Source organism: Peromyscus eremicus, chromosome 7 (genome assembly GCF_949786415.1).
Source record: "Peromyscus eremicus chromosome 7, PerEre_H2_v1, whole genome shotgun sequence".
NCBI classification, from domain to species: Eukaryota; Metazoa; Chordata; class Mammalia; order Rodentia; family Cricetidae; genus Peromyscus; species Peromyscus eremicus.
This window is the reverse complement of record NC_081422.1, coordinates 108,312,596-108,325,498: the sequence shown is the minus strand read 5'-3', so window position 1 is coordinate 108,325,498 and position 12,903 is coordinate 108,312,596. Positions and strand designations below refer to the sequence as shown.

Genomic DNA, 12,903 nt, shown 5'->3' with positions numbered 1-12,903 from the left:
GAGACTCAACGCCCAAGACAGTCACCACGCTGCCATGACCAAAAAAAAAAAAAGAGAGAGAGTGCCAACTTGGACTGCGGTGCTTCCTCCTCCTGAGCATCGTGGCCCCAGTTACAGGCACGGGGCCTCGGCCCTCCTCTGCTTTCACTGCTAAGGACTCTGAGAGCCCTGACTGCCAAGGTGCGGCTTGTGCAAAGCATTTGGTCACGTTTGCCGGAGGGAATAACTAGAGACCACTCATCTCTGCAGAGGTGCAGGCAACTTGGTGTAGCTAGAGTTTTCCTGCCTGGCCCACAGTCAGGGCAAATCTCTCTCACCTGCCAGTCCCACAGCCACTCAGACCTGACCAAGTAAACACAGAGACTTATATTGGTTACAAACTGTATGGCCGTGGCAGGCTTCTTGCTAACTGTTCTTATAGCTTAAATTAATCCATTTCTAAAAATCTATACCTTGCCACATGGCTCGTGGCTTACCGGCATCTTCACATGCTGTTTGTCATCGTGGCGGCTGGCAGTGTCTCTCTGACTCAGCCTTCCACTTCCCAGCTTTATTCTCCTCCTTGTCCCGCCTACACTTCCTGCCTAGCCAATGGCCAATCAGTGTTTTATTTATTGACTAATTAGCAACACATTTGCCATACAGAACATCCCACAGCAACTTGGCGTACTGACAACATCATTATCTACTGTGTCTCTACTCACCCAAGATTGGGCAGAGACCACAGACCACGTGCAAGTCGGCTGTATCTGTATCGAGACTACCGACTCCATTGACGATACTTACAGGGGTTCAGGGGACTCAAAGGCAACTGTGTCCATGGGTGACAGGTCACGGGTGCTGCCTAAATTCAGTCTTTAGACACATTTTAACACCCACCCTGTATGCAGATTCCCACCGCACTGCTTGCTGGGAATAACGGGGTCCTGTGACAGCCTCAGTGTAGGCCTTTGGTCAATCTTAAAATGTCAGAATAACCTGAGTCCCAGGTTCCTAACAGCACCTGTGCTGGGGGCTTCACTCTACTCCAGATCTCCCAAGGGACCCCACAGTGGTGCTGAGGGAGGCTGGAAGGCACGATATCCTTCAGGTTTGAAATCTGTCTCATCAGGCAACTTGAATACTCTCCACCTAGGTGCTGGACCCCTAAGTCCTATACCTCTATCCCTTCATTTCCAAGATTGGGAAAGGGGAGGCCAGGGGCCCTGTTAGAGATCGTACCAGGGCCTGAGACCCCAGGATGCATTCTCTGGTGGGTGTTGTTGCAAGGCTCTGCTGCAGCTCATGAAGATACCTCAGCAAAATCTCTGCCAGAACATCACATGGAAGCCAAGGACATGGGGATTAAATCGGCCTTCCGGGTCTTTGCATTAATCCATCCTTATCTCATGGTGGATGTGGCAATGTCTGGTACTAACAAGGAGAGTCAAGAGCCTTCCACCACCCCTGCTCCATACCCCTTCCTCAAGGAACAGCCTGCAGACAGCCAACGCCGGGCTGGCCTGGTCATTCATCTGCAGTGTGTCGGCGCCCCCTAGTGGAGAAATGGAGATGGTCGCCATGCTTGCTGAACAGACTAAGAGGCAGTAGATGGAGGGCAGCGGCTGGAAGAGTGAGTCCCTGGTTCTGAAGGAGAAACCTCAGCACATGAAGGGAGCCAGCAGGCTAGAGTCTCATGCCATGCAAGCATGAGAACCTGAGTTCAATCCCCAGCAGCCACATAAAAAGCCAGGCATAGTGGTGCATCCTTATAATCCCAGTGCTAGGGAGGCAGACAGACAGGGGCTCACTGGTGGACGCCCTGCAGAAAGGACAACCCCAGGTCCCAGCGAGAGACCTTGTCTCAACAAACAGGTGGATGGCTCCTAAGAAACAACACCTGGGATTGGCCTGGCCTTCTCTCTCTCTGTCTCTCTCTATCTCTCTCTGCCTCTCTCTCTCTTTCTCTCTTTCACACACACACACTCATCATCATCATCAATTGATACAGGCTATGAGCTGCGTGTAGTCATGACCACTGTTTGTCAACTGTATTGAAACAGACCTGAATAATGTGTCTAACACGTGACATGGTAAATTCCTCAGGTTCAGTGACACTGTGCCTCTCACATCTGTGACCTCAGTGCCCAGCACCATGCATAGTTAAGAGCAAGTGCTCAGGGAGCACACTGCTAACCCAAAATGGCTCTGATTGACCTCTGTAACATAGCAATTTCATTCCAGAATTTCCCAGAATGCACTGAGTGACAAGAAGCGTGCTCTCCGAATTGGCCATTTAGACCATCAGAGCAGATGGGGACCAGCCGCCATCCGTGTTTTCTTTTCTAATTTGTCTCTGTCTAAAATGAACCAGGGTGTGATGTAAGAGGCCAGCAGGCCAAACTGCTTTGTTTAGCACAAAGAAAGCCACCACAGAAAGGGGAGGCTGGCCTGAGTGACACAGCTCTACAGCCACAGCCCTGTGGACTCTGGGGGCTGCCTCCTGGGGTGTGGGGTGCACGCTGACTGCCGTGTGGCTTGGGGATTGTGTTTGTCACTCCTTGTTGCTGTCACAGAATAGCTGAGACATAGTATAAGGGAGGGGTTTGTTTTAAAGGGTTTACTTTTAATTATGTATACGTGGGGGACATGTGCACGTGAGTGTGCATTTGGGGGGGGTGTTCACGTGTGTGGGCATTTGTTCAACATGTACAGGCTGTGATGGGCACTGTGACTAATGACCTTTCTTTCTATTCCACTCTTTTTCTTTCCTTCCGCCTCTCTCTGCATCACCTCTGCTACTTCGCAGGTCTTTGGACTGCTGGTATGGACGCTCATCGCTGGCACTGAGTATTTCCGAGTCCCTGCTTTTGGCTGGGTCATGTTTGTAGCTGTCTTTTACTGGGTCCTCACGGTCTTCTTCCTCATCGTCTACATCACCATGACCTACACCAGGATTCCCCAGGTGCCCTGGACCACAGTGGTAAGCCTACCTCGGGGACTGCACCTGTTCAGGGCTATGAGGTGGGACAGCCAGGGTCTTCTCGTGGATTCAGGGTCACCTCTGCTCACACAGGACAGGACAGGGCTGGAGAACCAGCTGCAGTGAATGAGTCCTCATTACCTGATGGTCTGAGCATGAAACCAGGCACAGTAGAACGGCTCATGGCCTAGGACATTCTCAGATAAACTGAGTCAAAGAAAACTGGGTTCTATCACTATGAACACCTGCAAACAGGTGTGTCAGGACACCATGATCTCCAGGTCTTCCTTCAAACTCTACATCACAGTTCTATGTGCATGAATGACTAATGAAAAGGGGCATGACAAGGACTGTTAAAACAAACAAGTGGAGTCTGGGTGGAACTGGAGGGTGGGAAGCCTTGTTTCTATGACCAGTAGCAAAGAAAAAGGGAAAAGAAAACAGAAGAAACCAAACGCACACAAAAAAGTAATAGTGTGGCAGATGGAGTACAGCACCTGCCTGGCATGTCCGGTCACCTGTTTAAACCCCCACTACCACAGAAACACAAAGAAACTAAATTGATGTCTTCCCATTTGGAAGCAAGAACAGTGAAGGGGTTTGGACATTTGTCCTGGCTCCAGGCAGCACGTCATATACAGGAAAACAATGGCTGATCACACAGTCTTCAGGCAAAAGCCTCGGAGTGTGGGAAGACTTGATGGGGAATTTGGAAGTGGTCATAGCAGTGGGAAGAGTGCTTGCCTCCATGTGCAAATCCCTGAATTCAATCCTCAGCACCACATAACTAGGCACATCTCTAATCTCAGCATTTGGGAAGTGGAGGCAGGAGGATCAGAAGTTCAAGGTCATTTCAGCTGCATATGGAGTTTCAGGCCCGCCTGTAATACATGAGACAGACAGACAGACAGATAGATATAGAGGTAGAGAGATATGGTGGTACAAGTGTAAATAATTCTAGCAATTCAGCACTTGGGAAACCAAGGCAAGAAGATCTCAAGTTTGAATCCAAGCTGGCCAAATAGTGAGTTCAAGGTCATCTTGATCTATGTATAGAAAGACCCTGTTTCATTTAAAATAATAATAATAATATATTTCTTTTAAAGTGGCATCACATGTATAAAATAGAACTCTAAAGATATATTGGTTTAAAAAAAAGATATATTGGTTTACTTTGTTTCAAAGTAACACACACACACACACACACACACAGCCACTTCTGAATCAATGACATCTGTATAGGCATTTTAAAGCCTTTGTATCTTGTTCTGAAAGTGATCCCAAGCAAGGTGTTTATGACCATCCAGGACCACACAGGAGGCCTTGGGAGTCAGTGTCCTCTTTCCCTGTGGACACTGGGAAGGGAAAGTCATTTGGATGTTGGATTAAAAAATAGCTGTGACAACAGAGTGAGAGAGCACAATAACGTGAGTGAGGTGGGGCTGGGCATGTAGGTCAGTGGGTAGAGTATTTGCCTAGGGTGCGTGAAGCCCTGGGTTTGATCCTCAACACCACATAAACTGAGTGTGGTGCGTACCTGTGGTCCCAGCCCTCAGGAGGTAGAGGCTGAAGGATTCTCAGATAAATAATGAGTTGAGATAAATAATGAGTTGGAGGCCAGCCTGGACTACATGAAACTTAATCTCAAAATAAAAATTAATTAATATATAAAAAGGAAAGGAAAGTTGTCTCTTCTGGTAGCTGAGGCTATGTTCGTGCTTGCTGGCCAGAGCTGGGATGACGCTGTAGGCTGAGAGGAAGGACTCCACTGCTTTCCTTTTTTTGGGGGGGGGGGGTATTATTATTATTTTTAGTGCTGAATGCTGTTTATTGAAGGAGGGAAAAGGTCTTAAATACAGGCTTACAGCACAATGGGAGAACCCCAGAGGGCAGAAGTTTGCTATAGGTGTTTTACAATCTTGCATCTAAGCTGTTAATGCCATTATGCAGGATACACAGACAAGGAACTTCCCTTAAGCATTCAAGAGGGTGGAACCCGGCAGGGAATTAGCATAGGGAGGATATGAAGGTCAAGGTCAGCAAGCAAGGCAACAGTTACCCAAAACGGGGGGGGGGGGGGGGGGGGGGGGGGCAGGGCCCTACAGGTCCCCCTTTTACTAAAAAATGAGCTTCTGACTTAGGTTGCATGGGACGTTCCACTGCTTTCTTAAATACGTGCAGGTATGGGGGGGGGGGTCAACCAGCTCTGTCCTCAGCAGCCTGAGTGGCATCTCAGCAGCACCAGGGCTGGGGCTGCTCCTTCTCCCTCGCTACCATTTTCTTCTAGTCTAGAATGTTCCATCCAACCAGACCTTTCCCAGCCACCTGCCACTAGGTGAGCCTGAATGTAGCTACTGTGACAGAAGAGGACACAATAGGCCCAGCCTCTGGATGGGTCGTGCCTCTGAGAGGGGGTATGTTTTTGGAGATGACCTGTGTTCCTGGGCTGGAAGGAGGCGGCCACACTGCTCTGACTGCTCAGCTTGCTCCAGGAAAGAACAAACTCTGACATTACTCATTTTCGGTCACATGTCCCAAAGAGAACTGTCCATCATCTCAGGGCTTTCCCCAGCTGTCTGCAGACCCCGTGTTCCTACTGGCATCTGAAGGACTTGTTTTAGGCAGCCACTAAGCACCATTTTGCCTTCAAAATTGGAAAGGAAGTAGAGAATCAGTTCACATATATGCGCCCCACATCCAGGAGGCTGAGGCAGTAGGATGGCCTCCAGTTCCAGGCTAGCCTGGGCTACAGAGGGAGACTCCAATACCAAAACCCAAGACTGATGTCCTGAGTTTGATCCCTGGGACCTCAGTCGGTAGAGCATGAGACTCTTCATCTCAGGGTCGTGGGTTCGTGCCCCACGTTGGGTGCCAGATATTGGTGAAATTATTAAGGCCACTCCACGTAGTTAAAAGGGAGGTTTATTTAGTGGCGTAACTTACAAATGAAGGGATAGGTAGGTTGCAGGGTCTGGGAAAGATGTAGCACCGTCCAGCAGTGTTCTCTGGAGAACTCTGCTCGGCCTACCTCTAGCGTCCAGGGTCCTCTCTTGGCCCCGCCTTGTAGGCGTGACAGTTACCAAAGCCTCAATGGGGGTTGGAACTTCCAGATCAAGGTTAGAATGGCTACCTACTACGGGAATGGGTGACCCAGTTTCCAGAAGCTGTCCTGGGTGTGTCCTTCACTCACACACACACAGCCTGACACAAGCGCATGCACATGCACAAAATAAATAAATATAATTTAAAAAAATGTAACCCTAGAAAGTGCTGTGCACAACCGAGTATAATCAAGCCAGTTTAAAGCTTCAGTCTGGGGACCGGAGAGGTGGCTCAGTGGTTAGAAGCGTTTGCTGCTCTTTGCAGAGGAGCAAGGTTCAGTTCCCAGCACCCACATGACAGCTCAGAACGATCTCTAACTCCAGGTCCAGGGGATCTGACGTCCTCTTCTGGCCTCCACAGACACAGCACATACATGATGCACAGATGTGTATTCAAGCAAACACTCAGACACATTAAATAAAAATCGAACTTCTTTTAAAACAAGAAAAGCAAGCTGGGCGGTGATGGTGCATGCCTTTAATTGGAAACCCTATCTCGAAAAACCAAAAAAAGAAAAGAAAAGCTTAAGTTGTGGGCAAAGATGGTTCAGTTGACAAAATGCTTGCTGTACATGCCTGAGGACCTGAGTTCAGATCTCCTGGACCCATGTAAAAAGCTGCAGTGGGTGGCAAGATGGCTCAGCAGGTAAAGGTATTTGCCACCCAACCTGCCAACCTGAGTTTAATCCCTGGGTTACACATGGTGGATAAAGAGAACCAACTCCTGAAAGATACACACACACACACACACACACACACACACACACACACACACCCATACCCCCCCACACACACACCCACACCCACACACACATACCCACACCCACACCCACACACACCTCCCCACCACACCCACACATACCCACATCCACACATACACACACACACACACACACACACACACACACACACACACACACACAGAGTCTGACTCTCACTTATCTTTGGTTAGTGGCTCCCTTGTTGATTCAGCACCCTTAGCTACAAGGAGCATTTGTTAATATATACTTATTTTATTTTCTATATGTACATGCAGGAGCTCAGGGAGGTCAGAAGAGGCATCAAATCCTCTGGAACTGGAGTACCAGGTGGTTGTGAGCTGTCAGATGGGTGCTGGGAACCAAATCCTAGTTCTCTGGAAGAGCAGTAAGTGCTCTTAACCACTGAGCCATCTCTCCACCCCCTGACATGGAACTTCCTAAAACACTCCACCTGGTAGAGTGGGCCACTTCGGAGGGTGGTGACCTGCCTGGTTGGAGCTCAAATTCTCCCCCAGCATGGCCAGGTGGCTCAGTCACTTCTTACAAACTCTCCTCTGAAGTTGGTATCTAGTTCTGGCCTGTAGGAACCTGCCCAGACACTGAATATGCTTTCCCTCTCCTGTGGAGGGATAGATGTCCTTAGCAGGTCAACATTTTAAACTGAGGGCCCCAGAGGGCCCCGGGTCCACGGTCCGGAGGATAAACAAAAGTGGCCGACCAGCCGAGCGTTTATCTGCGTGCTCCTTTATCCCGGAGAACACAGAGGCTTTCAGAGCAAGGCGGGATGGAATTTCAGGAGGGAACTGTGGCCTCCCTCCTCTCCCCTCCACAAAGAGCAGCTGGCCACCTTTGTAAAGTTCCATGCTCTCTGCAGATCACTCCTGTAGCACAGGGATGTTTTGAGACCCATGGGAGGGTCTAGCATGTCTGAGCTGTACCTGGCCCGCCCTTCACAGCAGCAGGACAGCAGGATGCTGTGATGCCCATTCCTCCGCCCCCCCCCCCCCCCCCCAGTTCTCTGGAGCCATCCAAGGAGCTGGTTTCTTTGTTTTGTTGTCCTTTGGTTTGGTTTTGAGACCCAGGCAGGTCTCTATGTGGCTGAGAATGACCTTAGTGCACCATGACACCCTCGTTATCCGGGCTAGGGAAGGAGGCCATGGCTGCATCCTAGGTGAGACACCGTCTCTTTACTTAACGTTACTCTGTCCAAACTGGATTCTGTTTAGTTGACATTTGCATAGATTCGCTTTTTTAAAAAAATATTCTTAATTTTTTGTTTTTTGTTTTTGTTTGGTTTTTGGTTTTTGAGACAGGGTTTCTCTGTGTAGCCCTGGCTGTCCTGGAACTCGCTCTATATTCCAGGCTGGTCTTGATCTCACAGAGAGCTGCCTGCCTCTGCCTCCTGAGTGCTGGGATTAAAGGTGTGTGCCACCACCACCCAGCTTTTTTTTTTTTTTTTTTTTTTTTTAGATTCAAGTCTGATCATTTATTAGTTACAGATAAAGACTTATTTTGACTAGACTCAGACTGAGAAGTAGAAGTCTCAGTGAGGACAGCCGACATCTCTTGGCACTCTGTTCCAGGTGTTTTTCTTTGCCGTTCTTTCTTTTGGTCAAAAGTTTAGCATCTTCTGCAGCCTCCTCCCCCAGCTTGTTTCTTCAGGGCCGGATGTTGGCGTTTGTGTTGCAGGACATGTGGAGTAGCAAGATGCTGACTCTTGGGCACTGTGGTCCCGGGCTTCTGACCTTCTTTGTGTAAGGGCTCTCTGACAACATACTGGGACATTATCTTCTCTAGAGATATTGGAAAGCTTTCCCAACCACCAAGACACAATAGTGTCCATCAGTCCAGGATGTCCTCCTCTCCTTTATCTGTAATTACCAAGTTGAGAACTCTCAGATGCATCCATAATGCATCCTGAACAGACCTGCACTTCCTCTTTCCGGTTCTCCTTGATCTAGAACAAGAATGTCTCTGACTCAACAGTGGGTACACTCTGCTCTGGGTCAAGATGCCTTGCTTCACGGGAAAACCTTGTCATTCCCACCACTGATTTGGACCACATAATCCCTCCATTCTTCCACTTCTGTGGCCACACCCTTCTCATACAAAGTCTGAAGCTTGTATCCATTTCAGTGAGTCTCTGATGGCCATTGCGTGGGAAAGGGATACTTGGCTTCATCTTAGACACCATGAAAAAGAGGTTTATGTTGTTGTTTTATTTGAGACAGGGTCTCAGTATGTAGCCTTGGCTGGCCTGGAATGCATTGTATAGACCAGCCTGGCCACAAATACACAGAGATCTACTCGCCTCTGCCTCTGGGTGCTGGGATTAAAGGCTTGCGCCACCACACCTGGCCTCAAATCAGTTTTTAAAAGGTGGGAAGTCTGTCATTTGACAAATGATGAGTGTGTGTGACCTTTTCTAAGTCCCTGGACACACAGCCAACAGGTATAAGGAACCATCCAGAGAAACAGGACCCTTCTCCCTAATCTTTTTTCTAGGCTTAAATGACTAAGGCGATTTCTTAAGCAGATGTACTAAATTTTTTCTAAAAGAATAAAATACATAACGTAGTGTTCATTTTTGCTTGCAACTTTTAAAATGGAGCTATTTTTGCCAATGTAAACTATCAGTGACTCGCTTGAGGACCATGCCACCTTCATAAAATGTCACATACCTACTTCTTCCAAGTGTTCAAGTTCCCAGACTTGTTCAAAGCAAAATGTGAATGACCATTCTTGCTTACCTCCCAACAACACTGGCCTTGTTGGAAAGAACCCCAGAGTGAGGCCACACAACACAAGAGGAAGAGACTTTACTCACAGTTGAAATGTCTACCTGGCTCTCGGGTGAGCATGACATTGGACATGATCCGCTAAGCTTCATTTCCTTAAGGAGCTGACTCACTCAGACTGACTTGTTGAAGACTGCCCATTATCTAATAAATCACAAGAAAGATTCCTGTGGTTACTCATAAACTTGAACTAGATGTGCAAACCCGACAGGTAAAGAAGGTATGGAGGAAGTCGGTAGAGACTTGTTTAGATAGATCTCACACCAGCCCCGCTGTACACCTGGAAGACTTTCTCAGTGGCGTTAACACAGACAGCAGTTCTCGGGTGAAACCCCAAGTTAGACACCCTGGCTGTGCACATAATCTGCCTGGCAGAATGCCCTGTCGTGTAGACTGAGTCAGAGTGCAGAATGTCTCTCTGGTGCTCCATATCCTCTCCCGAGCACCGTAAGAACAGCTCCATTGTGTTTCCCAGGTTTTCTTTCTAAATTCTTTTGAACTCTTTCATATTCAAAGATCAGTTGCCCGTAGCTGATGTGACTTAGATTATCTCATTGTGGATGGCTGTCAGGCAGCCAGGACCCTGGCTCAATCCCTAGCGTCTAAAAGGGAGTATCACCCTGGGCCAGCGCCAGTGTGCACGGAGATGAAACCGGGCTGCACTCGCCTCGGGAGGCTGACATCTGTGTCTGTGTACCCTTGCTTCCTCTCCTTTTCCAACTCCATCCCTTCATCTCTGACTTCCCATGGTAGCCCCATCCATGGGGTGCACCCTCCTTTTCCCTGAGTGGCTGTCGGCGCCTCCCACCTCCTCCCTCCTCCCACACATGTTAAGAGTGTGGTGTCCTAGGGTTTAGATGCAGCTGGAAATCAGCTGTGTGGTGGGACTTCCCTTTGGACTGCCAGCTCACAAATAATGGCACCAATACTTACTATTAATTAGGGAAGCTCAGCCTTAGCTTAGGCTTTTCCCCAACTAACTCTTAATAACTTAGTTAACCTGTTTTTATTAGTCTACATTCTGCCACGTGCTCGGTTACCTCTCCTCCGTCCCATATACATGACTTCTTCAGTGTCTCGCTGGTGTCTCCCCCATGCCTAGATTCATCCCAAGTTCCTCCCTTTCCCCGGAAGCCCCACTTATTCTCTCCCTAGCTACTGGCCATTCAGCTCTTTATGAAACCAATCACAGTGCCACATCTTCACACAGTGTAAACAAGTATTCTGCAACATTTCCCCCTTTTTGAATAAATAAAAAGGAAAGGGTTTAACTCTAACATAGTAAAACTATATAGAGTAAGAACAATTATCAGGTAAGAATTACATTTACAGTGTTGCCCAATTGGCTTTTCGATCTCCATTGTTAAAGAGTAAAGAAAAGTAGAGAAGCCAAGGTGCCAACAGTTCCCAAAGGCTCTGATGTTATCGGCTCCCTCTCTCTCCCCCCCCTCTCTCGTTTTAAGAAGTATCTGTGAAGCTGGTGGTGGTACATACCTGGCATCAGAGTGCTCAGGAGATAAAGGTAGGAGGATCAGAAGTTCAAGGCCAGCCTATGCTATATGCCTGTCCCCAAAACATACAGGCAAATAAAAACATACATACATACATACATACATACATACATACATACATACATACACATATACAGTTAAGAAGTAGCTTTAGCTAATTGCCCCTCCCTGGGACTAGGAACCCAGGAGAAAGTCTCTGCCAGAGGACATGTGCTAGATGACCACAGCTGAGGTGGGGGCCGGGGTGAGGCTGCATGGCCCTCCCTGCTGCCTGCCTCCCTCCACCAGGATCACCATGCTGAGGTTCACAGGAGCAGGGGACCAGGAACAGTGGAGGGAGAGAGATGGTTAAGGGACAGTCTGCAGTCTGGGGGCCCCGGCATGTGGCACCCTGGACTGGAGCTGCAGTAACATGCTCTCCTCCTTCAGCTGCCTCCTTTTGGCCTTCCCCAGCTGTCCACTGGTTCCTTCGCACACTCGGGTACAGCTCCTGCCCTGTGAGGTCCCCCCCTCAACACTCTGCCCTCTTCACAGGGCCTGTACTTTAACGGCAGTGCCTTCCTCTCGTACCTCTCAGCCGCCATAGTGGATGCGTCCTCTGTCTCCCCAGAGAAGGAGAGTCACAACTTCAACAGCTGGGCAGCCTCCTCGGTGAGTCAGTCCTCCCAAACACCACCCACAGTCCTCCTGAAACTTTCTCCCCAGGCCTGTTCGGGAAGAGGGAGGGGTCAAAGTTAGCTGCAGAGAAAAAGGGCCACTTGCAATAAGTGACAAGTAGAGCAGTTGACCGGGTGATGGCCAACAAGGCATTACAACCTACAGCCCAGGCTTGGGGTAGCACAGAGCAAGAAGGAGCCGGAGTACGACAGTAGCTGCCCTTCTAGAAAGGATCTGAGTTTCCCCTGAAGAAGATGCGGAGCAACGGCCAGCTCAGGAGGGTGACAGCTGAAGACGCAGCATGCACTCGGAGCTTTGCAGGACAGAGTGAACCCTGAAGCAGCAGCGACAGCCTCCTTTTCAGCAGCTGCCACGGGCTCACCCTCCCTGAGCTGTCCCCTTGGTCCCTCCTAACTTTCAAGAGAGGTTTGCACATTGAGATTTGAGATTCATAAACACACACTGGCCAGGGGTATGTTGTGGCGGCGGCGGCGGCGGCGGCTGCCTCACCTCATTTCTTCGAGGTGATGGAGAACACTGGAGGCTGGGCCCTGTCTAAGGTTACCTGAACAAGATTAGACGTACACATCATCTCCATCATCATCCCTAAAGAAAAGTTACTGACGCAATTTTAAAGTAGGTTTAGAGAAGGAAGCCTAGGGTCCAGGGCGGTTTGAGCACCTGACCCGGTGGAGGGAAAACAATAACTTTCTAGTCTGGACATGTGCTGAAGGCCCGTCTCTACCATGCTTCTTCCCTCCCCACAGTTCTTCGCCTTCCTGGTCACCATCTGCTACGCTGGAAACACTTACTTCAGTTTCATAGCCTGGAGATCCAGGACCACACAGTGACTTCCTCTTCGGATAATGGAGAAGAAAACACACCAGGATGAATCCCTCTGTAAAAACAGTTGTAGCTATAATGTACATTGCCCCAGAATTGTATTTAACTAATGTTTTTATATCTTAGTTAAATTACCTCCTAATGGCTTGTTACAATTAAGCTGGATACTTACTTGCAAGTGCTGTGACTTCTAATGAACCCCGAGGTCTCTCAACCCCCTCATAGGCTTTATTTTCTTACATAATGTATAAATAAATTGTTGGATGTTAA

The 12,903-nt window shown here is 48.7% G+C and overlaps 1 protein-coding gene across 1 annotated transcript in view; it reads left to right on the top strand.

Moving 5' to 3' along the window:
- The window catches only part of Cmtm8 (CKLF like MARVEL transmembrane domain containing 8), a 60,171-nt gene extending 47,268 nt beyond the window's left edge, over nt 1-12,903 (top strand). Inside the window, exons 2-4 of the mRNA XM_059268823.1 lie at nt 2,789-2,962; nt 11,668-11,784; nt 12,558-12,903. Coding sequence (XP_059124806.1) covers nt 2,789-2,962; nt 11,668-11,784; nt 12,558-12,641 — 375 coding nt within the window. The 3' untranslated portion in view covers nt 12,642-12,903. The remainder of the gene's footprint in view (nt 1-2,788; nt 2,963-11,667; nt 11,785-12,557) is intronic.